At 46.2% G+C, this 26,496-nt stretch overlaps 1 protein-coding gene across 1 annotated transcript in view; it reads right to left on the reverse strand.

Annotated features, from left to right (window-relative positions):
* Positions 1 to 17,913: 17,913 nt before the first annotated feature.
* The window catches only part of LOC141093960 (uncharacterized), a 29,899-nt gene continuing 21,316 nt past the window's right edge, over positions 17,914 to 26,496 (reverse strand). The window contains exon 7 of the mRNA XM_073579636.1: positions 17,914 to 19,324. Within this exon, the coding sequence (XP_073435737.1) occupies positions 18,051 to 19,324 (1,274 nt within the window). The 3' untranslated portion in view covers positions 17,914 to 18,050. The remainder of the gene's footprint in view (positions 19,325 to 26,496) is intronic.

Here is a 26,496-nt window from a genome sequence, read left to right on the forward strand (position 1 = left end):
ACAGGAAGGTGGTGGGAGTAGCTCTGAGGAAGAGATTCCCCGAACAGCCAAAACAGGAGGGAGAGGGAGGGGGCAGACTTGGTTGCCTGTAGCCTCCACTTCGGCACCCGTTAGGAGCATTCCTCTTTCAAAAGCCAAAATGGACGCTCCCAAGACTTGCAGTGCGTGGTCCTTTTTTGACACCGTTGCAGATGACATTTGCTTTGTCAAATGCAAGCTGTGTCATCAGAAAGTTAAAAGAGGGAAAAATGTCAGCAACCTCAATACCACATGGAAACATGTGCGGACCAAGCACGAGGTGGAGTTACACAGACACACTGAAGACGTAGGCCAAAGTACAGCACCACCCACCACCTCTTCAGCTCGTGTTGGGGCCTCTTCCTCCAGCTCACACAAAGCTGATTTGGCTTCCTCACAGCATCACCAAGGAAGAACCTCTGGCACTGTTGTCCGGAGACCCAGTGACATTCCACCCACAGCACCACGTTTCCAGTCATCCTCACACTCCCAGGCCACTCTACAGCCACCGGTAGCATAGGCCTGGGATAAAAGGCGGCCATACTCGGCAAACCATCCCCGAGCACAGGCTCTGAATGCTGGCTTTGCCAAACTACTGGCCCTTGAAATGCTCTCATTCAGGCTGGTGGAGACTGACACCTTCCGGAACTTCATGGCGTTGGCAGTCCCACAATACACCGTGCCCAGCCGCTTTTATTTCAGCAGGCAAGCTGTCCCTGCCCTGCAAAAACATGTGGAGGGAAAAATAAAACATGCGCTACTAAACGCCGTCAGTAGCAAGGTCCACCTGACCACTGATGCGTGGACCAGTAACCATGGACAGGGACAATACCTTTCCCTCACTGCCCATTGGGTCAATGTTGTGGAGCCGGGTACAGATCTGGAGAGTGGCGCTGTACGTGTTCTGTCAACTCCACGGATTGCAGGAATCCAGTCTCCACACATTGACTCCTCCTCAAGTTCCTCAGAAACAGCGCTGCAGGAGCCTGTTACGACCGATATGAGCACAGCCGTGGCCAAACGTCAACAGGCCGTACTCAAATGAATTTCTTTTGGGAATCGAAGCCACACAGCGCAGGAGCTCTGGAATGCCATCAAGCAGGAGAGCGACGTGTGGTTTGTGCCAGCGAATCTCCAGCCGGGCTTGGTAGTGTGTGACAATGGCCGAAATCTGGTGGCACCTCTTGGCCTAGGCAACCTCACTCACATCCCATGTCTGGCACATGTGCTAAACTTGGTCGTGCAGAGCTTTCTGAGGGACTATCCGGATCTTGATGCACTGCTGCACAAGGTCCGCATAGAGTGCGCTCACTTGCGGCGTTCCAGCACGACAAGATCGTGCCTTGCTGCTCTGCAGCGCCGATTACGCCTTCTGGAACATAGCATCATATGTGACCTACCCACCAGGTGGAATTCAACGTTACATATGTTGGAGCGGTTGTGTGAGCAGCAGGCAGCAGTCATGGAGTACCAGCTGCATCAGGCGCAAACAAGTCGCACTGTGCGCCGGTCACACTTCAGCACCACTGAGTGGGCCTCTATGAAGGACATCTGCCTTGTTTTGTGTGCCTTCGATGATTCCACGCAGATGGCGAGTGCAGATGATGCACTAGTCAGCATGACTGTCCCCCTTATCTACCTGCTTCAAAAAACACTGCAAGCACTAAGGGAGGAGGTTTTGGAAGAGGTGGAGGATGAGGAGTCACAAATGCCATCTGCTTCTGGACAGTCTGCGCTACGTGGTTCCTCACAAAGGCCTAGGCAGTGAACACTTTGTGAGGAGGATGAGGAGGAGGAAGACATCTCTCCAGAGGAGGGAGGTACACAATGCTCTAGTCAGTATGTACAGCGAGGGTGGGGTGATGCAGAGCAGGCAGACATGATGACTCAAGCAGGGGACAGCATTTCTTTGGCAGTTGGGAGTCTGCAGCACATGGTTGATTTCATGCTGCAGTGCCTGAGAAACGACCGCCGCATCGCCCACATTCTCAACACGACTGATTATTGGGTGTACACCCTCCTAGATCCTCGCTACCGGGACAACTTACAAAGCCTCATACCACCGTTGAACCGGGAGCGTAGACTGCGGGAGTACCAAGACACACTGGTGCAGTCCATCATGTTCTCCATTCCAACCGACAGCAGTGCTGCTAGCGCTTTACAAAGCAGCTCTGTGCGTTGAGGCAGTGGAGGAAGCTCGGCACAAAGAGGGAGCAGAGGCAGCTCCTCAGCACAAGTCAAGACCACTATGGCCCAAATGTGGCAAAGGTTTGTGTGTCCGCCACAAATGTCTACACCATCACAGATGGCTCCAGTCAGCAGGAGGCAACGTTTCCATCAGATGGTGACAGACTACATGTCTTGCCCTGTCAGTGTACTCCCAGATGGCTCTTCCCCCTTCAAGTTTTGGGTCTCAAAGCTGGATACATGGCCAAAGCTTAGCCAGTATGCATTGGAGGTGCTGGCTTGCCCTGCTGCCAGAGTATTATTGGAACGCATCTTTAGTGCCGCAGGTGGTGTACTTACAGACCGTCGCACGCGACTATCCTCCGATAACGTTGACCGGCTTACTTTTCTGAAAATGAACAAGGCCTGGATGTCGCCAGAATTTGCCACTCCTCTACCAGAAAAAATAATTAGTTGGCAACAGTATCCAGGTCTCCTGTTCTGTTCATGTCTCTACCACCTGAACTGTAATCCCTGGGCTTCAACACAGCCAGTTGTTGCTCAGAAGTGCCGTCTGGACAGAGAAAAACACTAGCTCCTGTGTTAGTGGGGTTCAGTAACGCCATCTGCTCCCCCGCTGTGTGGAAGGCAAAGTCTCCTGCTCCCTCCACAATCGAACTACTACTGATTTTTAACCGTGCTCCACTTAGGCCTCTGGCTCCACTGTCTCTAGTATTTCCCCTGGCCTCCAACCCAGCCAGTTGCTGCTCTGAAGTGGCGTCTGCATAATCCACACTTGTTCCTAGGGCTCAGTCACGTCAGTTGATCCCCTGATGTGTGTCCGGCAATGTCTCCTGCTCTGTCCACATTCCCATTACTAGTAGTGGGAATGTGGACAGAGCAGGAGACGTTGCTGGACACACATCAGGGGATCAACTGACGTGACTGAGCCCCAGTAACTCAGGAACGAGTGTGGATTGTGCAGACGCCACTTCAGAGCAGTAACTGGCGGGGTTGGAGGCCAGGGGAAATACTAGAGACAGTGGATCCAGAGGCCATAGTGGAGCACGGTTACAATCAGTAGTAGTCTACAACCTATATAAAGCTCCAACAACGCCAGTTAGTGTTCAGAAGTGCCGTCTTCACAGAGAAAAAACACACTAGCTCCTGTGTTAGTGGGGTTCAGTAACGTCAGCTGTTCCCCTGCTGTGTGGACGATAAAGTCTCCTGCTGCCTCCACATTCACAAACCATCAGGCCTCAGCCTGCTCCATGCTTGATCCTGGGCTCCAACAACTCCAGATGGTGTTCAGAAGTGCCGTCTTGTGGTGCTAATAAAAATATGGATATCTTATAGCCTACATATTGTAATATATTGATTAGTCCATATTGAAATTAACCTGTAATGTCAGCATTAGAAGGCCTCATATCCAGTACCAGAGTTCATGGGGTCAGACCTGCAATGGCTATTGAAATGCAGCCTGTGTGTTGAGTATACTAAAAAAACAATGCTTGTTGAAACAGTATGTTTAATCTGGATTACTGGAAAGGATTAACCTTTGTGTACGCTGTTGACTTACTTGAATTTCAAGAGTAGTGAATGGTGCGGGTATATTGATAAAGCATTATCCTGATTTGCAGGCAAGTGACCCCTGTTGACAAACAGTGATAGATACTGAATACTTTAACTTGGGGGGTGGTTGATGGGAATTCTACAAGGAGCTTTCCAACTAATTCTGTGTGGTGTGTTCTTACAATAGGAGTAACAACTGTATAGATAATGAGTATTTATGCTGCTTGAACAAGGAAGTTTTGTGCTTAATAATAGTATGATTCTCGAAGACAAGAGAGACCAAAATGTTTTATGGTCTCATGTAGCAATGATCGTGCATGACATCCATAATCGAGGACCGATTGTGATACATATCTTGACATGTCTGAGTGTGTGTCTGAGTTACGATAGGTATCCAGTTTTCAGAATAGGTGATTATGGAAGTCATGCTGCCCATATGCTACCATCTTAGAGTGTTTTGCTATGAGCATGAAGAGTTATCTTTGTAACAAGCAACATATGTTGAACTTTAAACAGTAATAGACAACTTTGACAAGTTGACCAGAGGCAAACAGAGCCTGGGTTATAATCAGTAGCAAAACATTGTGCTATTGTTAAGAGACATGCTAATGACAAACGAATCTCAAACAAACTAAGATTATAGTAGTCTACTATATAACAAACAGACCTTGAAGTCTTGTGCAGTTTCAAGATTGTGATGCAGACTAAACATACTGCACAGTTGTAATGTGGGAGTGTTGTGTATAAAAAGGTGGACCCTGTGTCAGTGAAAGAAGGGACATTTCCAGCAAGGGACATTTCCAGAAGCTATCGTGGGTGCACGGTTTCTGTGATGACAAGACCAGAGCATTTCCTTCTCATTTGACACTGTGGTCCCTCCAGTGGAGAAGTGATGTTGCAATACTGTTTGGTAAAGTATAGTATGGATACTTATTTCTCTATGTATTATAATTCATAATAATTGTATGATTCACATGAAATTAACAAGACAGGGTAATATTATATCTGCCATTCCATTAATTTGGTGCTTTATAGCCATTGTATAATAAAATTGTGTTATATCCAAGTAGTAGCCTTCTTTAAAGCCGTATCCGAACCTTATTGCTAAACAGTTGGCAATACACGTCTTCACAGAGAAAAAAACACTAGCTTCTGTGTTAGGGGGGTTCAGTAACGTCAGCTGTTCCCCTGCTGTGTGGACGACAAAGTCTCCTGCTGCCTCCATATTCACAAACTATCAGGCCTCAGCCTGCTCCATGCTTGATCCTGGGCTCCAACAACGCCAGTTGGTGTTCAGAAGTGCCGTCTTCACAGAGAAAAACACACTAGCTCCTGTGTTAGTGGGGTTCAGTAACGTCAGCTGTTCCCCTGCTGCCTCCACATTCACAAACCATCAGGCCTCAGCCTGCTCCATGCTTGATCCTGGGCTCCAACAACGCCAGTTGGTGTTCAGAAGTGCCGTCTTCACAGAGAAAAACACACTAGCTCCTGTGTTAATGGGGTTCAGTAACGTCAGCTGTTCCCCTGCTGTGTGGACGACAAAGTCTCCTGCTGCCTCCACATTCACAAACCATCAGGCCTCAGCCTGCTCCTTGCTTGATCCTGGGCTCCAACACAGCCAGTTGTTGCTTGGAAGTGCCGTCCGCACAGAGACAAACACTAGCTCCTGTGTCAGTGGGGTTCAGTAACCCCAGCTACTCCCATGCTGTGTGGATGGCAAAGTCTCCTGCTGCCTACACAGTCACACTACTACTGATTTTTAACCGCGCTCCACTTAGGCCTCTGGCTCCACTGTCTCTAGTATTTCCCCTGGCCTCCAACCTCGCCAGTTGCTGCTCCGAAGTGGTGTCTGCACAATCCACACTTGTTCCTGTGTTACTGGGGCTCAGTCAAGTCAGTTGATCCCCTGATGTGTGTCCGGCAATGTCTCCTGCTCTGTCCACATTCCCATTAGTAGTAGTGGGAATGTGGACAGAGCAGGAGACCTTGCCGGACACACATCAGAGGATCAACTGACGTGACTGAGCCCCTGTAACCCAGGAACAAGTGTGGATTGTGCAGACGCCACTTCTGAGCAGCAACTGGCGGGGTTGGAGGCCGGGGGAAATACTAGAGATAGTGGAGCCAGAGGCCTAAGTGGAGCACAGTTACAATCAGTAGTAGTGTACAACCGATATAAAACTTGCTTCAAGTAGGCCTCAGCCTGCTCCATGATTGATCCTGGGCTTCAACACAGCCAGTTGTTGCTCGGAAGTGCCGTCTACACAGAGAAAAACACATGCTCTAGTGTTAGTGGGGTTCAGTAACGCCAGCTGCTCCCCTGCTGTGTGGATGACAAAGTCTGCTGCCTCCAAAATCACACTACATCTTACTTTCTACTCGCTCCAAGTAGGCCTCAGCCTGCTCCATGATTGATCCTGGGCTTCAACACAGCCAGTTGTCGCTCGGAAGTGCTGTCTGCACAGAGAAAAACACTAGCTCCTGTATTAGTGGGGTTCAGTAACGTCAGCTGTTCCCCTGCTGTGTGGACGACAAAGTCTCCTGCTGCCTCCACATTCACAAACCATCAGGCCTCAGCCTGCTCCATGCTTGATCCTGGGCTCCAACAACGCCAGTTGGTGTTCAGAAGTGCCGTCTTCACAGAGAAAAGCACACTAGCTTCTGTGTTAGTGGGGTTCAGTAACGTCAGCTGTTCCCCTGCTGTGTGAATGACAAAATCTCCTGCTGCCTCCACATTCACAAACCATCAGGCCTCAGCCTGCTCCATGCTTGATCCTGGGCTCCAACAACGCCAGTTGGTGTTCAGAAGTGCCATCTTCACAGAGAAAAACACACTAGCTCCTGTGTTAGTGGGGTTCAGTAACGTCAGCTGTTCCCCTGATGTGTGGACGACAAAGTCTCCTGCTGCCTCCACATTCACAAACCATCAGGCCTCAGCCTGCTCCATGCTTGATCCTGGGCTCCAACAACGCCAGTTGGTGTTCAGAAGTGCCGTCTTTACAGAGAAAAACACACTAGCTCCTGTGTTAGTGGGGTTCAGTAACGTCAGCTGTTCCCCTGCTGTGTGGACGACAAAGTCTCCTGCTGCCTCCACATTCATAAACCATGAGGCCTCAGCCTGCTCCATGCTTGATCCTGGGCTCCAACAGCACCAGTTGGTGTTCAGAAGTGCCGTCTTCACAGAGAAAAACACACTAGCTCCTGTGTTAGTGGGGTTCAGTAACGTCAGCTGTTCCCCTGCTGTGTGGACGACAAAGTCTCCTGCTGCCTCCAAAATCACACTACATCTTACTTTCTACTCGCTCCAAGTAGGCCTCAGCCTGCTCCATGATTGATCCTGGGCTTTAACACAGCCAGTTGTTGCTTGGAAGTGCCGTTCGCACAGAGACAAACACTAGCTCCTGTGTCAGTGGGGTTCAGTAACGTCAGCTGCTCCCATGCTGTATGGATGGCAAAGTCTCCTGCTGCCTACACTGTCACACTAGTACTGATTTTTAACCGCGCTCCACTTAGGCCTCTGGCTCCACTGTCTCTAGTATTTCCCCTGGCCTCTAACCTCGCCAGTTGCTGCTCCGAAGTGGCGTCTGCACAATCCACACTTGTTCCTGTGTTACTGGGACTCAGTGAAGTCCGTTGATCCCCTGATGTGTGTCCGGCAATGTCTCCTGCTCTGTCCACATTCCCATTACTAGTATTGGGAATGTGGACAGAGCAGGAGACCTTGCCGGACACACATCAGAGGATCAACTGACGTGACTGAGCCCCTGTAACCCAGGAACAAGTGTGGATTGTGCAGACGCCACTTCTGAGCAGCAACTGGCGGGGTTGGAGGCCGGGAGAAATACTAGAGACAGTGGAGCCAGAGGCCTAAGTGGAGCACAGTTACAATCAGTAGTAGTGTACAACCGATATAAAACTTGCTTCAAGTAGGCCTCAGCCTGCTCCATGATTGATCCTGGGCTTCAACACAGCCAGTTGTTGCTCGGAAGTGCCGTCTGCACAGAGAAAAAACACATGCTCTAGTGTTAGTGGGGTTCAGAAACGCCAGCTGCTCCCCTGCTGTGTGGACGACAAAGTCTCCTGCTGCCTCCAAAATCACACTACATCTTACTTTCTACTCGCTCCAAGTAGGCCTCAGCCTGCTGCATGATTGACCCTCGGCTCCAACATCGCCAGTTGCCGCCCAGAAGTGTCTTTGGCACGGGTACTCCCTCCTGCCCAGCCTGGTTCCAGCACGCCTGCTGTTTCCGGGTAGTGTCAACGTTACTTTGCCACCAATACATAGTCCTATCGTGTTGCAGTCGGGTTAGCCGAGTCTATGGTGCCTGCAGTTTAGGTGCTTCCTATGTGGACTGCGGGTTCTGGTAATAAAGGCTGGTTCCGTAGTGCCAATAGGACAAGCACCCCCTGTAGGACTGTGGGTTTTGGTAACTGCGGCCGGCTCGCGGCCTTGCAACGTTGTTTTTCAGGGGTAGCTTCTGCTACCCATCCGGGTTCCAGCACCGTCAGCTGATTCTCGGCAGTGCCATTGGCCTAGGTGCCTCCTTCTCGGTATCCGAGTTCCAGCAACGTTTGGTAGTGCTTTGTAGCACAGGTACCTCCTGCTTAGTAACTATGTTCCAGCACCGTCAGCTGGTCCACGGTTGTGCCATTGGCTCTTGTTCCTTCTGCTGCCACTCTGGGTACCAGCATCGTCAGCTGGTTCTCGGTAGTTCCATTGACTCTTGTTGCTCATGCTACCCATCCGGGTTCCAACACCGTCAGCTGGTCCTCGGCAGTGTCTTTGGCACGGGTACTCCCTCCTGCCCAACCTGGTTCCAGCACGCCTGCTGTTTCCGGGTAGTGTCAACGTCACTTTGTCACCAATACATAGTCCTGTCGTGTTGCGGTCGGGTTAGCCGAGTCTATGGTGCCTTCAGTTTAGGTGCTTCCTATGTGGACTGCGGGTTCTGGTAATAAAGGCTGGTTCCGTAGTGCCAATAGGACAAGCACCCCCTGTAGGACTGTGGGTTTTGGTATCTGCGGCCGGCTCGCGGCCTTGCAACGTTGCTTTTCAGGGGTAGCTTCTGCTACCCATCCAGGTTCCAGCACCGTCAGCTGGTTCTCGGCAGTGCCTTTGGCCTGGGTGCCTCCTTCTCGGTATCCGAGTTCCAGCAACGTCTGCTGGTCCATGGTAGTGCTTTGTAGCACAGGTACCTCCTGCTTAGTAACCGTGTTCCAGCACCGTCAGCTGGTCCACGGTTGTGCCATTGGCTCTTGTTCCTTCTGCTGCCCTTCCGGGTTCCAGTACCGTCAGCTGGTTCTCGGCAGTTCCTCAGCCTTCTTGTACCTTCTGCTACTTTTCAAAGTTCACGCTTGTGGAAATGGTTTTTGGTTCTCACTCTGGATCTCCCTGTCGACGACCCTGAAGACGACGACCCTGAAGACCACACCGAAGAAGACCAAAAAGATGACCCTGAAGAAGATGACCAAGATGACAAAGGACATGAAGACAACCACCAAGATGCAGAACAACAAGAGACAGAAGAACAAAAAACAGAAGGACCAAAAGCAGAAGAACATCAAGCATAAGACTAAAAATCAGAGCAAAAGATATTATCTAAATTCTAAGCAGAAGAAGACTAAGCAGTGTATGGGGGTGAGTCCGTTCCTCCTCGTGGTGCCCCTGGAAAATGCCTGCTGCAGGCCAAACTGAACGCGGACAAATCCTGTTGTAAATCTTTTGTGACAGGCAGAATGGAAGGTGTAATCTTCAAACTTTTATAGATAACTACAGGAATGCCTGTCACAAATAAGAATATGATGAAGAAGAAGAATAGGAAGAAGATGAATAAGAAGAATATGAAGAATGTACAAAAAAGAATAATAGGAAGAAGATGAAGAATGTAAAAAAAAAAGAATAATAGGTAAAAGGTGAAGAAGAAGTTGATGAAAAAGATGCTGCTGCTGAGGATGATGAAGGAGAAAGTGTTGGAGAAGTAAAAAAGAAGGTGAAGAGCATGGAAGTTGTGAAACATACATATCTGACAAAATCTAAAAAAGGTTAACATAGTCAATATCTTTGCAATTCCGAACATCTTTAAAAAAAAAAATGTATTCCTGCTATTCCATTTGATTGGGCTAAACCTCTATGCCTTTAAAGTCTCCTCCACCTCCCCCAATACATTCTACATTATTCTTAGTTGTTTTTCTTCATGTAGAATTAAACTACAAGGAAAGAAAGGGTTTTTTTTAATTCCGATATTTCTGTTCCATTGACTTGAATGGGACTTCCGGGATCGGAATCGGCGATACCCGATACTTTTTTCATATCGGCCGATCCAGTCCGATCCGATATTTTTCAATATCGGGTGGTATCGCTCAACACACTGATGGGTATATGGACATGGGACTATGGGATGGAGGATAAGTATGATGGGTATATAGGCGCGGGACTATGGGATGAAGAATATGTATGATGGTATATGGACACTGGACTATGGGATGGAAGATATGCATGATTAGTTTATGGCACTGGACTATGGTATGGAGGATGTGTGATGGGTATATGGGCACTGGACTATGGGATGGAGGATATGTATGACGGGTATATGGGCACGGGACTATGGGATGGAGGATATGTATGATGGATATATGGGCACGGGACTATGGGATGGAGGTTATGTTTGATAGTATATGGACAATGGACTACGGGATGGAGGATGTATGATGGGTATATGGGCACGGGACTATGGGATGAAGGATATGTATGATGGTACATGGAGACTGGACTATGGGATGGAGGATGTGTGATGGGTATATGGGCATGGGACTATGGGATGGTGGATATGTGATGGGTACATGGGCACTGGACTATGGGATGGAGGAAATGTATGATGGGAATATGGGTATGGGACTATGGGATGGCAGATATGTATGATGGTTTTATGGGCACTGGACTATGGGATGGAGGATGTGTGATGGGTATATGGGCATGGGACTATGGGATGGAGGATGTGTGATGGGTATGTGGCACGGGACTATGGGATGGAGGATATGTATGAAGGTATATGGACACTAGACTATGGGATGATGATGTTTGCTGGGTATATGGGCACGGGACTATGGCATTAGATGAAGTGTTGGAAAAAGCCGGCGACAAGATGAAAAATTTTCCAAATCAGCCATTTCAGGCCTTTTGGTGCTCCTTTCAGAAGGGCCGGAAGTTCAGAAGACAGCAATATAGAGATCGAGACAGAAACAACTCTGACAAGCCATCCTGGGGAGGGAGAGGCTTCTACTTTGGCAAGCCCTCCATAGACACCAAAAAACCCTCCCAGTGACGGTCCTTCTCAGGTGGGAGGGAGGCACTTTCACTTCCTCCCAGCCTGGGAGAGGATTTCGTCCTGCACCTGGATCCGACAAATCGTGGGATCGGGTCTGGAGTTGAGATTCCACAACCGGGCGCCACAAAGATATATGCAGACCCCAGTACAGCCTTCACAAGAAAAACAGAGAAGCCTGGAAGAGGAAGTAATCTTGCTTCTGGACAAACATGTCCTGGAAGAGGTTCCAGTGAAGGAAAGAAAGGAAGGTTTTTACTCCCCTCTATTTCTTATAAAAAAGCCGGACAAATCCTGGAGGACGATTATATATCTGAAGGGCCTCAAGAGGTATTTGATAATTCCATCATTCAAGAGGGAGACGATAAGATCAGCAGTGAAGCTCCTCTTTCCTCAGTGTTATATGGCAGTCCTGGACCTCAAGGACGCTTTATTACCATGTCCCGATCCGGCAACAGGATCGCAGGTTTCTCAGGGTGGCAGTACGGATGGGGTCACAGTTACATCACTTTCAGTACAGGGCTCTGCCCTTTGGATTAGCGATAGCCCCTTGAGTATTCACAAAGTTGATTTCAGAGGTCACAGTGCATCTCAGAGAAAAAGATACTCTGATAATACCAAGCCCAAGGGGCTGTATCAAAGTTGCTGAAGGAAGCAAGGCAGGTCTGAAGGGCCAAACAATTATGATGAAGATATGACTACTAGCACAGTAGTTGCAATGCCCAGTGTCCAGGCATAGCCATAGTGTCTCCAAAAATTAGCCCAAGGGGCTGTATCATAGTTGGCGAAGAAAGAGCAAGGTAGGTCTGAAGGGCCAAACAATTATGATGAAGCTAGGACTACTAGCATAGTAGTTGCAGTGCCCAGTGTCCAGGCATAGCCATAGTGTCTCCAAAAATTAGCCCAAGGGGCATGATACCGTGGTTGATGAAGGAAGAAGGTTCACACTCTCTTCACAAGTGCCTCCGATGGGAAATATTAATTAACGTAGCATTGTTTTTAGCTTATTGACCATGAGGTACATATGGCATAAGCAGGATTTGATAACGTGTAAGAAGAAGAAAAGGGGCTTGTATAGGAAGGGATGGACATGACTGATCACCAATTTTTTAAAAAATAACATTTTGAGTGACTTTAGGTTGGGATGCTGTCATCTGGAGGGCTTAAATACTGTTGCAAAATCCAGTCCTTGTTAAATTTTATCAGAGTCAACCTGTCTGCATTCTCTGTAGTCAACCGTGTGTGTGTATCTGTGATGATTGCCCCAGCGGCACTGAAAACACGCTCTGACATCACACAAGCAGCAGGGCCGGCCAGCATCTCCAAGGCATATAAGGAGAGGTCTGGCCAACTATGCAGCTTGGATACTCAGTAATTAAACGGAATAGAAGCATCAGGAAGGACACAGGTATGGTCACTTAGATAGTCGTTGACCATCTAGTTCAACGTCTCCCTCCTTGACATTGTTACTGTTCCAGCTAGTCCTTGGTGATGAGCCGGTTTATTGAAGATGGCCCAGTTTGTACATTTTACCATCACCTCTTTTGGACCTGCTTGGCGTGTCTCTCCCCATCAATGCATGCTGCTGCACAGAGCTGGTACCTCTGCTAGCAGTGGTGTCTGAGGGTGCTGTTGCCATCAAATGATCGACAACAGCCCTTTTGAAGGATTCAATTGTGAAACCCCTTGGTGACTGCAACAGTAGCGGAGGAAATTTGTCCTTGTACCATGGGTCTAGAAAGGTGGCCAACCAGTATAGGTTGCTATTGAAAATGTGGCTTACCCAAGGGTCTTGGCACAGACAGTCAGATATGAAGTGTGCCTTGTGTGCTAAGCTGCAAAGAGGCAAATCTTCTGTGACCCCAGAAGGAGGAACAATACCCATCCTCTCCTCACACTGACTCTCCTCCTCCACCTCCTCCTCTCCAGCCCACCCATGCTGGACAGACATGAAGCTGGGGTTGGGATTCCCCTCTGTAGCATGAGGTGTCCCCTTGGTTCCAGTGAAAAAGAAGTCCTCTCCCTCCTCGTTTTCATCATCATCTTCATCCCCCAATGTTGCCTGATGAGATTGACTGGGTAGGATCACCCATTGTGAAATCTCCATACCCAGCTGCTGGGCACACAAAGATTCCATTTTTAGATTCTGCAGTGATTTTTTCAGCAGACAGCATAAAGATGGTTACGATGATAATAGCCTGATGTCCGCTCACAAGCTTGGTGCAGTACTCAAAGTTATCAAGCACCACACAAATATCAGCGATCCACATCCACTCGAAAGTTGCTTTGTGTCTTGGCTGAATCTCAGTGTGACGGGCATGTTTAAGCTGGTATTCAGCAAGTGCCCTCTGCTGCTCACTTATCCTTGCCAACATATGATATGTTGAGTTTCACCGTGTTGGCAGGTCGCAAATGAGTCAGTGGTTTGGCAAATTAAATTGATCTGAAAAGTTCGATTTTGGCGCGCACGGCGCACCGTCAAAAGTGCGCAGCGCAGGTCAAAGCGCAACTAGCGCACGGCCTGCGCACGATCTGCGCACCCTATGCTAAAGATAGGGTGCGCCGATCGCAGGCGCCGCTGTCCGCTAGGAGGCGGCGCTACAAGCAAGGGGCGGGCACGCCGGGCAGAGAGTCGGCTCGGGGGCGGAGCTACCCCCGGCCGTGCGTGCGCTTAAAAAGCGCTAATGTGAAACCAGCCTTACCTTGACGTTGATGAGGCAGCTTGGTATACATTTTTTTGCAAAAAAACGTATCGACTAAATACCCTGTATTTGTTGTTCAGCACTTGCTGATTACTGCCATATTTTTGGCTGCAGAGAATTTTTGCAAATTTTTGCAAATCTGCCATTCTATGTTCTCTTGTTATATCTTAGTTAATGGGTGGTGTGAACACTGTCTGACCGACGTGTTCACATTTGTGCACTTCACATGTGTTTTTAAGACAACCAGACCAGGTTGGAGTTGCAGTGGGGAGAGCCACTGATCGGTCTGTTTTAGTCCTTGCCACAGCTCTGCTGCAGTGTGTGGTGTTTCACCTAAGCAGATCAGCTTCAGCAGAGCATGTTGTCGCTGCGCTGCTGCATAGCTCCCAATTTGGGAGTGATGTGGAGGGTAATTCAGCATAGTATGACGAGGTGGAGGAGGAGGAAGAGGGGAGACAGGACGTATACGATGAGGCGGAAACCCTGATTGAGGTTGGGCCCTCTATTCGTGGCGTGGGTAGGATATGTAATGGTCCAGTTTGAGACTTTGCCCCACCCTCCACCAGGTTGAGCCAGTGTGCCGTGTCAGAGATGTATCCATCCCTGGCCACAAGTACTTGTCCACATGTCTGTTGTAAGGTGGACCTTTCTGGTTACGGCGTTGGTGAGAGCACGCTTTAGATTGTTTAAGATGTGCTGGTGTACCGCAGGGACGGCACACCGGGAAAAATAGTGCCGGCTGGGAACCGAGTATCGTGGGGCAGCCACAGCCAACAGATCACGGAAAGACTGTGTCCCACTAGCCTAAATGGCAACATCTCCATGGCTAGCAACTTGGCAATGTGCGCGTTCGGTATTTGTGCTTGTGGGTGCATGGCTTGGTATTTACACCTCATTTTATACATCTGGGGCACAGACAATTGGATGCTTTCCTGGCACAAACAAGTGGTTGAGCTTGTTGTGTCCTGTGTCTGTGCAACCACACCTTGTGAGCAAGAGGTATGATGATCACCTGCTTCCTGGCCAGCAGATTGGGAAGGACCGATCACAGGCGACATGGCAGTGGTTTGACCCGCAGACACCGATTTGGTACCCTGTTGTTCAGCCCACTGACTAGGGTACTTGGCTGCCATGTGTTTCCACATACTGGTGGTGCTTTGGTTGCCTTTGCCTTTGCTCAGCTTCCTATGGCAGATGCTACAGATGAGATTTGGTTCAGAAGGACTACGGAAAAGTTTCCTGACAGTGGCTGAACGCACTCTTGCCTTTGGGCGCAGAGGGATTGCTCTTGGCAACAGCTGACACACTTTGCACTCTGCTCGAACCAGTAGCCCTTGGTGCCTTTGTTGGTGCTACGTATCCACCTTCTTCCTCTGTGCTGCTGTGCTGGCTATGCGTGCCAATGGTTCAGGTCAGATCGGTGATCTCATCATTAACCACCTCGTAGTCCATGTCATCCTCCTTACGTGTCGATATTGGCGACTGCCCAGATGGCAACTGTGTGTCATCACCATCATCCTCCATCTCTTCACCCGGTATATCATGTGGATGAAATTGGCTTTTTTCTGGACATGGGGTTTCAAATATTTGGCTATCATCAACAGACACACATTCCTCTTCAATGTCGCGCGATAAGAGGCCAGAGGCAACAAAAGGAAATGGACCAAACAGATCCTTGGAGTGGCCAAGGTTGGGGTCAAAAGTTTCCTGCGACTATTGACGGGGTGATGAACTAGGAACAGGTTGAGAATAGGCTGTCCCAGAGTTTGCTGTATGGACAGGAGACTGTTTTGTCATGGACGATTGGGTGCTGCTAGAAAATTGCGTTGAGGCCTTATCAGCCATCCAAGGCAGTATCTGCTCTTGTTCTTCCGGCTTCCAGACCCGTTTACGTTCCAGACAGAGAAATTTCGCCAGGAACCTAGATGCATCAACCTTCTTCGGTCTGTTAGAGTTGTCCCACTAGGGTGAGACCCTTCTTAATTGTCTGTGGCCAAATTATTTGTGAGAGCATGTACATGCAAGAAAGAAATACACCAGACGTGTTAGTGTCTAAAATGGATTCCTCTCCTTTATTACAGGAAGATACAGTCGGTTTTTAAAGAGAAAAAGCAAGGTGCTTGCCAAGTTATTGCCTCATGGCTTATCGGTACAGGAACAATGGCTTTTGGTCACAATATAATGCCTAGAACTTTCGTTATGTGTTCTTAGCAGCTGCAAGCTGGTTATGCAAATATCCATTACAGGTCAAGTTATTGGCAAGCGTAGCAAAGAATACACCAAGAATTACTGAATCATAACGTGTTAGCAGAAATAGCTTTTAAGATCTAATTCTCAGTATATACTTAAACGGTCCATGACTCAAATATAGTGTATATATATATATATATATATATTGGATATCTTCACAACTAAATATTGATTTCATATCCTTAACAAATCTCCCAGACTCTGTGCTTTGTTGGGCACAAATGACAACCCCCACATCCACGTCCCTGTCCCTTCACAACAGCCTTTGTAGGATTTTGTGATTTTTCTGCCATAGTTGCAGATGTTCACATGCAGATATTGGGGAACAAGGAGCTGTTAGTACTTTGTGGAAGGTAGCACTACAGCCTAGTACTGCTTTGTGTTTTACAAACAGCACCACAACAGCACAAAAATTTTGCCCTGAGGTTCAAGGCGAGATTACACACCCCAATCACCACACAAGACAGCGGTGCGGCCACTAAAAAATTGCCCTGAGGTTTAAGATGAGATTACACACCCCAGTCACCACACAAGACAGCGGTGCTGGCTGCGTGTCAGTTGTGCAGTATTGTGCGTCCTATTCACTGTGAACACAGCAGCGAAACAGCACAAAAAAAAAACAAAACAAAAAAACTGCCCTGCAGGGGTAAATGAGACCCCAAAAATAGCTGGGAAAATGTAAACATTTTCTTGCACAAAAACCTTGTTTTTGTGTGGTTTATAAAAAGAGTAATTTTTGAATGATGGGCATTGTTGTGAACTCATGTGGCTTTTTGTGGGTTTACTAGCTGTATTCTGCATGCAATGTGTAGAAAATGGCGGCAGCAGGGCCTAGATAGAGCCAGGCTATGAGTCATGTATGACGCTGGACGGCCAGCCAATCATAGTAATGCCGCCCACAAGCAAGAAGGGTGCGGCGTTACTGTGATTGGCAAATGTTGGGTGGGACATTCGAATGGTGCGAGGCGAGTAGTGAAATACTCGCTATGTACCGAGTACCGCGAGTTCTTCATTACTCGCCGAGTACCGAACACCCACGACTGTGCTCGCTCATCCCTACCTAGGGGCCCCACTTTGCCGAAAACCGGCCCTGTCTCCCAGACATTATGATTTCACATATCCCTAGCCTTTATAATGATATTGCACTAACTCCCTGACAGACCGCAGCATGGCCATTAGTTACAAGCTGCTAATGATCTTTGGAGCAGGTAAGTTTTCCCTGAGTGGTATATATTGGGCCGCCTGAAAACTGAGTTTAGTCTAGGACAATTTGTCCGTACTACTAATTGACTGCTCTTACAATAACAAACTAGGACAGTCCCTATAGGAGAAAAAACACAATAATTATACTGTATTTTCACATACTTTCTATTCCTGACCGACCGCCAATGGAGTGGCTTATATACTTACGAAGTATATAATTTGAAGTCTGGGATCTGCTATGTAAGGCTAGTTTTCTGACTGCTTTGGATAACATGATACGTGTTTTTTTTGTCTAGTCTCACTTGCATATAGGTCAGTATTAAATAGTCTCTTAATGAGTTGCCTTTGGTGAGGATGATGAAACCCGTAGAAATGAGAGGCTTGGAGAGTGAGTGTATATACATCACCTCACCCTATATACTGAAACGTGGGGTATATGTTTTTTCTATTAGTCACCTTCTGACTAACCTTCAGGGGGTGAATTATTGGTATAGTTTTACATTTGGAATTAATAAAGTTTAAGCTTTATCCTTTTGCCAGCAAACATGAGGAATGACAAGAGACAACCCCTTTAAGATGATCCAATTTTGGTTAAAACAATTCCAACAATCTGAACATAAAAAGGCTTCTCCCCTATGTGACATCCCACATTAAGAAAATGAAAAAGGCTTCTCCTTTGCGTGACTGCTCTCATGTCTAACAAGATGTGCTTTCCGGTTAAAACGTTTCCCACAATCTGAACAGGAAAAACACTTCTCCCCTGTGTGAGTTCTCCAGTGGTTATCAAGATGACCTTTCTGGTTAAACATTTCCCACATTATGAACATGAAAAAGGCTTCTCCCCTGTGTGACCGCTCTGATATCTAACAAGAAGCGCTTTCTGATTAAAACATTTCCCACATTCTGAACAGGAAAAAGGCTTCTCCCCTGTATGAGTTCTCCCGTGGCTATCAAGAAGCGCTTTCCGGTTAAAACATTTCCCACATTCTGAACAGGAAAAAGGCTTCTCCCCTGTGTGACCGCTCTGATGTCTAACAAGAACCGATTTCTGGTTAAAACATTTCCCACATTCTGAACAGGAAAAAGGCTTCTCCCCTGTGTGAGTTCTCGAGTGGTTATCAAGATTACCTTTCTTGTTAAAACATTTCCCACATTCTGAACAGGAAAAAGGCTTCTCCCCTGTGTGAGTTCTCGAGTGGTTATCAAGATGACATTTCTGGTTAAAACATTTCCCACATTCTGAACAGGAAAAAGGCTTCTCCCCTGTGTGAGTTCTCGAGTGGTTATCAAGATGACATTTCTGGTTAAAACATTTCCCACATTCTGAACAGGAAAAAGGCTTCTCCCCTGTATGAGTTCTCCCGTGGCTATCAAGAAGCGCTTTCCGGTTAAAACATTTCCCACATTCTGAACAGGAAAAAGGCTTCTCCCCTGTGTGACCGCTCTGATGTCTAACAAGAACCGATTTCTGGTTAAAACATTTCCCACATTCTGAACAGGAAAAAAGCTTCTCCCCTGTGTGAGTTCTCCAGTGGCTATCAAGAAGCGCTTTCCGGTTAAAACATTTCCCACATTCTGAACAGGAAAAAGGCTTCTCCCCTGTATGACTGCTCTGATGTCTAACAAGAACCGATTTCTGGTTAAAACATTTCCCACATTCTGAACAGAAAAATAGCTTCTCCCCTGTGTGAGTTTTCTGATGGAGATCAAGACTTATTTTCCATTTAAAACATTTCCCACATTCTGAACATGAAAAAGGTTTCTCCCATGTGTGAATTATCTGGTGTCTATAAAGAATCGATTTATGGTTAAAACATTTCTCACATTCTGAACAGGAAAATGACTTCTTTGCTTTAGGAGCAATTTGTTTTTTAATGTCTCTTTTGTGACTTTGATTTTCCTTAGTACTCGGTAATGAGTCAGAAGATGGGACCTGTTTCATAGGGTCAGATGACAGATCTTTGCTGTGAAGGGATGATGGTATATCTAGAGTAATAGCATTCACTTCAGTTGTATCTTGTAGGATCTCAAGAGCATCAGATTTAAAAATTGAAGATATCAGCTCTCCCTCTGATGTCCTGGTACAGTCATCTGCTAAGACAAAAACAATTATTTTCTTTTTAATAAAAAATCCTTGAATTTTATATTTTTGATCATTTCTACTTAAACTATCCATAAAAATAGCAAGCCAAGTAAAAAAATGTAATTATTTACCAACACAATGACAGTTCACAGTCTAATAGAAAACCTTATAGGATGAACCAGTAGTGCGTGTTGTTCAACTGTTTCTTCATTCTTGAAAGCAAAAACCCTTTAGTCATTATATGGCATATGGAGGGAAGAAAGAACTATCCTCCAAGGCCAAAATGATGCATAAACTCAAACAATGAAATGAATATCAGGAGAAAACATAGAGCAAGCAATATAAAAAATTATATTCAATTTTATTCAAGTAAAGTACTACAAAAGACATATATCTATAGAAATGTGCAATTGTGGACAAAAACAGATAGTATCCGCATACAGTATCCCAAACCTCCAAATAGATGGAAAAATTCCCGGACCATGTCCCAAGGAAGTACAAAAAATTCCCACAATAAAAAATTGTGGCCCCCAAGCACAGTGGCCTAAGCTAGACATTAGTAAGGGGCATCGTTATAGTAGAACAGGCCGCAATGAGTAAGCGGCAAAAAAACAATGGGGAAGAAAAAGACCCCCAAGGGGCACTTACCAGGAATGGAGGAGAGGGAAAGGGCTGTACCACCCCCGACGCGCGTTTCGCGGCGTCTCAGGCCGCTTTCTCAAGAGGGATATGGTAAAAGGTCCATTTAGGACCTTAATATAGCCCCTGACCTCAGTCATGTGACCAAAACTGGCAAATAGAAAGAGCGCAACCAGCGCATGCGCCTGCAGTGATGCAAAGTCCAGAATAGGACCTTAGAATAGCCCCTGACCTCAGTCATGTGATCCTCAACAGGCCAATAGTAAGGGCACAGTCGGCGCATGCGCCCCAGTCACCGCAAGTCCCGCAGAGCGCCACAAGCATCATGCACCGGCGCACACAGACCCAGAGAAAATCCCCGGGGATGTGTGCACCGCACATAGAGATGCCGAGCGCAGAGCGGGACCACAGAGAACTGGAGGCGATGCGCACGGCCAAATACCATGAGGCCAAAGCACAAATTGAAAAGTTCAATGGGGCAAAACAATAATATAAGAGCTTACATGGAGAAATGTATATATATATATATGTCTACACGGATCCTACTATTCCAGCCACCAATTATAGATAGCCCATTATGAGATCCATCTCTAACTATACATATATTGCAATATGAAACGCCACATAAATATGTATATCAAAATACAACCAGATAACATGTACACGATATAAGTATAATATACATGCAATGAATTACATAGTATAGTGTATTGAAATACAGAAACATATCACAAATAAAGATAAATATACATTAAACATTATCAAAAAAAGGGCATCCAATATTGCAATGTAAGCACTGCAGGCACTTGAAGGTGAAAGTCCAGTAATATAAACGGTCACATCACAGATCCACGGACAAGGGAGATAATATGTGCAGAAAAGTAAGTCTATATGAAAAAAAGAAGAAATTATGTTAAAAACAAAAAATTAAAAACAAGGTTAAAACAAAAAGGCAGCCACAAAAAACCATAAGAAGATATGGAATGTGTAGACAAACAAAAAAGGAGGAAAAAAGAATAAAACTGCCGCAATAATGGGACAAGACAATTGCCAATACTATATGGACAAATAGTGGAGGGAGGCAGCAAGAGAAATTTAATATATTGCCAATATTATAAAAAAGAGGCAAAACTAAGATGTTCATTAAGTCCCTTTGGGGTCATGGTATCCAGTTCCACAATCCACCTTGCTTCCATTTGTGCAAGTATTCTCTTGTTGTCACCACCCCTAATGCCCATATGCAATACATCAATCCCCCTCACCTTCAACATACCAGCATCGCTGTTATGATATAATCGAAAGTGTCGGGGGATAGTTTTTAAGTCAGCCGGATCAGACGCCGAGTTAGCCGCGCCAATGTCCCGCACATGCTCCCGAACTCGTATCCTCAATTCCCTAGTGGTCAAACCAACGTAAATTTTCGGACACGGACATGTGGCATAATATATCACGTTAGATGTGCCACATGAAATCCGATTTTTGATTTTAAACTGTCTGATACCACTAGAGGAGGAAAAGGTAGAGCAGCGCAGGACATTGGCGCAGGAAATACAATGTCCACAAGAAAAAGATCCAGTGGTCGGACCACTAGAGCCGAAAAAATTCTTTAGGGTGGGAACATAATGACTCCGCACCAGAATGTCATTGAGATTTTTAGATCGGCGAGGTGTCATAGAAGGAAAATTCCCCAGAGCAGCCCCCAGGAAAGGATCTGTCTCTAAGATGGACCAATGTTTGCGCAAAATATTGCGCATGTTTTGCCACTCATGGTTATATGTTGAGATAAATCTAACGGGCCCATCACCAACACTGCCTCCACCCTTCTGAGCTGAATGTAAAAGACTACTGCGTGTGGTATATCTAGCCCTATTATAGCCGGCTTTAATACATCTCCGGCTATATCCTCTATTGAGAAAACGATTCGTCAAATCACTGGCTTGTTTCTCAAATCGGTCATCGGTGGAACAGATGCGTCGCATACGGAGAAACTGTCCGACCGGGATGGCTCTCACCGTGGCATAATCATGGGCTGACGTGGCGTGTAACAGAGAATTCACAGAAGTGGGCTTCCTGAATACGTCCGTCTGGATGCGCCGGCCAGCATCGACCTCCAGACGGACGTCCAGGAAGTCCAAGCACGCCTCATCACATGAATATGTAAGATGAATATTTTTGGTATTATCATTTAATGTCCTCATGAAATCCCCGAGCTGGTCGACCGTTCCATCCCACAAAAACAGTACATCATCTATATAGCGGTACCAGCACAGCACATGGGACGCGCCCCGTGGGCCCCCGTCGCCAAACACCTCCCTCTCCCAGGCGCCAAGGAAGAGATTGGCGTACGAAGGCGCACAAGCCGCGCCCATGGCCGTGCCCCGCTTCTGCAAATAAAACTGATCCTTGAAAACAAAGAAATTGTGGGTAAGGATGAAGTCGACCAGCTCGAGGATTAGCCCACACAGAGGGCCATCCAGGTCGGAGGTCCCCAAAAACCAGCGAACCGCATCTAATCCCACCGTATGGTCGATACAAGTATAGAGGCTTTCCACGTCAGCAGTCACTAGAAGAGTGGATGGTTCCAAAAGGACGCCGTCAACCCGTGCCAGGACGTCCGTCGTATCTCTGATATAGGATGGCAGTGATTCAACAAGTGATTTCAAATAAAAGTCAATAAATTGACATATAGGTTCACACATGCCACCAATACCCGACACGATAGGGCGCCCTGGGGGGTTGAGGGCGTCCTTGTGGACTTTGGGCAAAAGATAAAATGTGGGGTTCCTGGGAGACCTGACAGTCAAACCATCAAAAACCCGCTTGGTTATGATACCACTCCTAAATGCCCGATCAAGAATAACCTGAAGTTCATGTGAGAAGGTGGCCCTAGGGTCAAATGAAAGTTTCAAATAAGTATCCGCATCTCTCAGTTGGCGGAAAGCCTCCCGCTCGTATTTCTGGTTTGGCCAGACCACTATATTCCCCCCCTTGTCAGCCGGTTTGAATACTACATCACCCAAAGACTGTAATTGGGAAATTGCCTCACGTTGCTTATAAGTGAGATTGTCAAATCTCCGTCTCGATGATAACTTCTTAAAATCATCACTAACCAGCTTCGTAAAAATCTCAACAGAAGGACAAATAGACAAGGGGGGGAACTTAGTGGACTTAGGCCGAACCAGAGGGGGAAACTTACTTGTACAAGGGCCGCCCTGTTCCGAGAGCAAATCCTCCAAATCGGAAAGCGCCGCCCTTTCCACATCACTCAGAGCCTCAAGAGTGTGACGTCGGGCATGGAGTTTTTTCAAAATAAGTTTTCTTGAAAAGAGTTGGAGGTCTTTCAAGGCTGTAAAATAATCAAACGAGTTGGTGGGTGAGAAGGTCAGGCCTTTCCCAAGAACTTCCAACTGTGTTCTAGTAAGTACATGAGCGGACAAATTTAATACCTGTAGATCCCCCCGGGAGCTGGTCTGGGGAACCTTTGATCCGACTGACTTATTTTTAAACGATGGGCGAGTCTCAATTCTCTTAGGGAGAGCCATATGATTAGTAGTGTTCTGATCAGAGCCTCTCTTTCCCGTCTCATCATCATAGTTCGAAGTATTAGATCTCTGTGATGTAGACCTCGAGCGGGAATGAGACATGTTCCTAAACTTAGGACGTGAACGTCCAGAGGGATCCTGCCAACGATAGACTCTGGATAGGGTTTTATCCTGTATATCCCTCTTAAATTTCTTTGCCTTATTAGTTTGAATCTCCTGCGCCCATTTCTGTAGATCAGCATCGATCTGATCATTTAATTTCTTTAAGGCATCGTTAGACATCTCCTTTTGTAAAATAGATTGCAATTCATCAATCTCAGCCTCAATGGCGACAAGGGAATCATGGTTCAATTGCTTTAACAGAACCATGAAACCTTTAGAGCATTCATTGGTAAGGCTCTCCCATTTGTTTTTAAAAGTTTCGTCCAGTACTGGGAATGAGGGGAAAACCTGAATCCGGAGTCCTCTTGGGATCAGATCTTTTCGTATGTATTGGTCTAGGAACTCATGGTTCCACCAAATGCGGGTTCTCTTACGTAACAATTCCTTAAATTTCAATGCAACCTCCTGTATATCCTTATTGAAGCCAACACATTCCCCATCTGATTTGTCCTGAAACACGTCATTAAGTTGCGTGCGCCACGTGAGGTCACGAGCGCGAAAATCCATAGTGGAAATAGGGATAACTGTGAAAAACACAGAAATAATTAATGAAAGCAAAAACCCTTTAGTCATTATATGGCGTATGGAGGGAAGAAAGAACTATCCTCCAAGGCCAAAATGATGCATAAACTCAAACAATGAAATGAATATCAGGAGAAAACATAGAGCAAGCAATATAAAAAATTATATTCAATTTTATTCAAGTAAAGTACTACAAAAGACATATATCTATAGAAATGTGCAATTGTGGACAAAAACAGATAGTATCCGCATACAGTATCCCAAACCTCCAAATAGATGGAAAAATTCCCGGACCATGTCCCAAGGAAGTACAAAAAATTCCCACAATAAAAAATTGTGGCCCCCAAGCACAGTGGCCTAAGCTAGACATTAGTAAGGGGCATCGTTATAGTAGAACAGGCCGCAATGAGTAAGCGGCAAAAAAACAATGGGGAAGAAAAAGACCCCCAAGGGGCACTTACCAGGAATGGAGGAGAGGGAAAGGGCTGTACCACCCCCGACGCGCGTTTCGCGGCGTCTCAGGCCGCTTTCTCAAGAGGGATATGGTAAAAGGTCCATTTAGGACCTTAATATAGCCCCTGACCTCAGTCATGTGACCAAAACTGGCAAATAGAAAGAGCGCAACCAGCGCATGCGCCTGCAGTGATGCAAAGTCCAGAATAGGACCTTAGAATAGCCCCTGACCTCAGTCATGTGATCCTCAACAGGCCAATAGTAAGGGCACAGTCGGCGCATGCGCCCCAGTCACCGCAAGTCCCGCAGAGCGCCACAAGCATCATGCACCGGCGCACACAGACCCAGAGAAAATCCCCGGGGATGTGTGCACCGCACATAGAGATGCCGAGCGCAGAGCGGGACCACAGAGAACTGGAGGCGATGCGCACGGCCAAATACCATGAGGCCAAAGCACAAATTGAAAAGTTCAATGGGGCCTCCAAAATATTGAATAAAAAGAAACCAACCAATGTTAGTTAGGTGAAAATACCAATTCTCATTTTTATTATTATTTATTTATATAACGCCATTGATTCCATGATGTTGTACATGAGAGGGGGTTACATACAAATTACAGATATCACTTACAATAAACAAACTAACAATCACAGACTGATACAGAGGGGAGAGGACCCTGCCCTTTCAGGCTTACATGCTACAGGATGGTGGGGAAGGAGACAGACAAAAAATTACCCACTCAGGTCCATCATCTGTCACTGGAAAAACAGAGGTCCCCACACTATTAGTGGCTCAAAGGCTGTTAAAAGCAACAAGGTTTCTATAAAACAATCTAGTAAAATCCGCTCTCACTTCTGAGTCTTGCATTGTGCTCACACAACATTTAGTATGCTTGTATTTAGCAATATTATAGTGAGAAGAACCCACTTAATTCAAGGGTGCAGTTTTTGGAATGGTGTCACTTTTGGGTATTTTCTGTCATGTAGGCCTCTCAAAGTGACTTCAAATGTGAGGTGGTCCCTAAAAAAATGGTTTTGTAAATTTTGTGGTAAAAATGAGAAATCGCTGGACAATTTTTAACCCTTATAACTTCCCAACAAAAAAAATTTTGGTTCCAAAATTGTGCTGATGTAAAGTAGACATGTGGGAAATGTTACTTATTAACTATTTTTTGTGACATATCTCTCTGATTTAAGGGCATAAAATTTAAAAGTTTAAAAATTGCAAAATTTTAAAAATTTTCGCTATATTTCCGTTTTTTTCATAATCAGCAGGATCCGTTGAAGCATTCCAGAGTTATAAGCACATAAAGTGACAGTGGTCTGATTTCAAAATTAAGGCCTGGTCTTTAACCTACAAAATGGCTTGGTCATTAAGGGGTTAACTGAAATCTACAAATAAAGATTAAACCACAAGACGGATTTCATCACCAGGTATCATTGTAATCAGTATAACGTCACCGACCTGACAGTGTCTGTAGGTTACTGTGCACAATCCTGCTGACAGGTTCACTTTACATTTAGATCTTAGGCATTTGGAAGAGACGATCGAGAGATTTTTTTTAAGGCTATCAGGGGGTTACAGACTCACATAAGTGACGCAGGACAATCCCATCACAAACTATCATACAGAATGAACAGGTAAAAAAAGACATAGAATAAAAAAATGTTACATCCCCAACAACAACGTATGTATGAGGGGAGAACTCCAACAGTAAACTGGAGTTGCATTCATTTATGGTGGACCATTGGAGCTACTATGAGTCCTGTCAAGAAGATTAGAGAAAATAACATTGCTCCCCATTTCAGGAGAGATTGTGCAGTAATCTGAATCCCTTAAGATAGAAAACATAATGTAACTTA

Source organism: Dendrobates tinctorius, unplaced genomic scaffold (genome assembly GCF_039654945.1).
Source record: "Dendrobates tinctorius isolate UK_male_01 unplaced genomic scaffold, ASM3965494v1 ptg000063l, whole genome shotgun sequence".
NCBI lineage: Eukaryota > Metazoa > Chordata > Amphibia > Anura > Dendrobatidae > Dendrobates > Dendrobates tinctorius.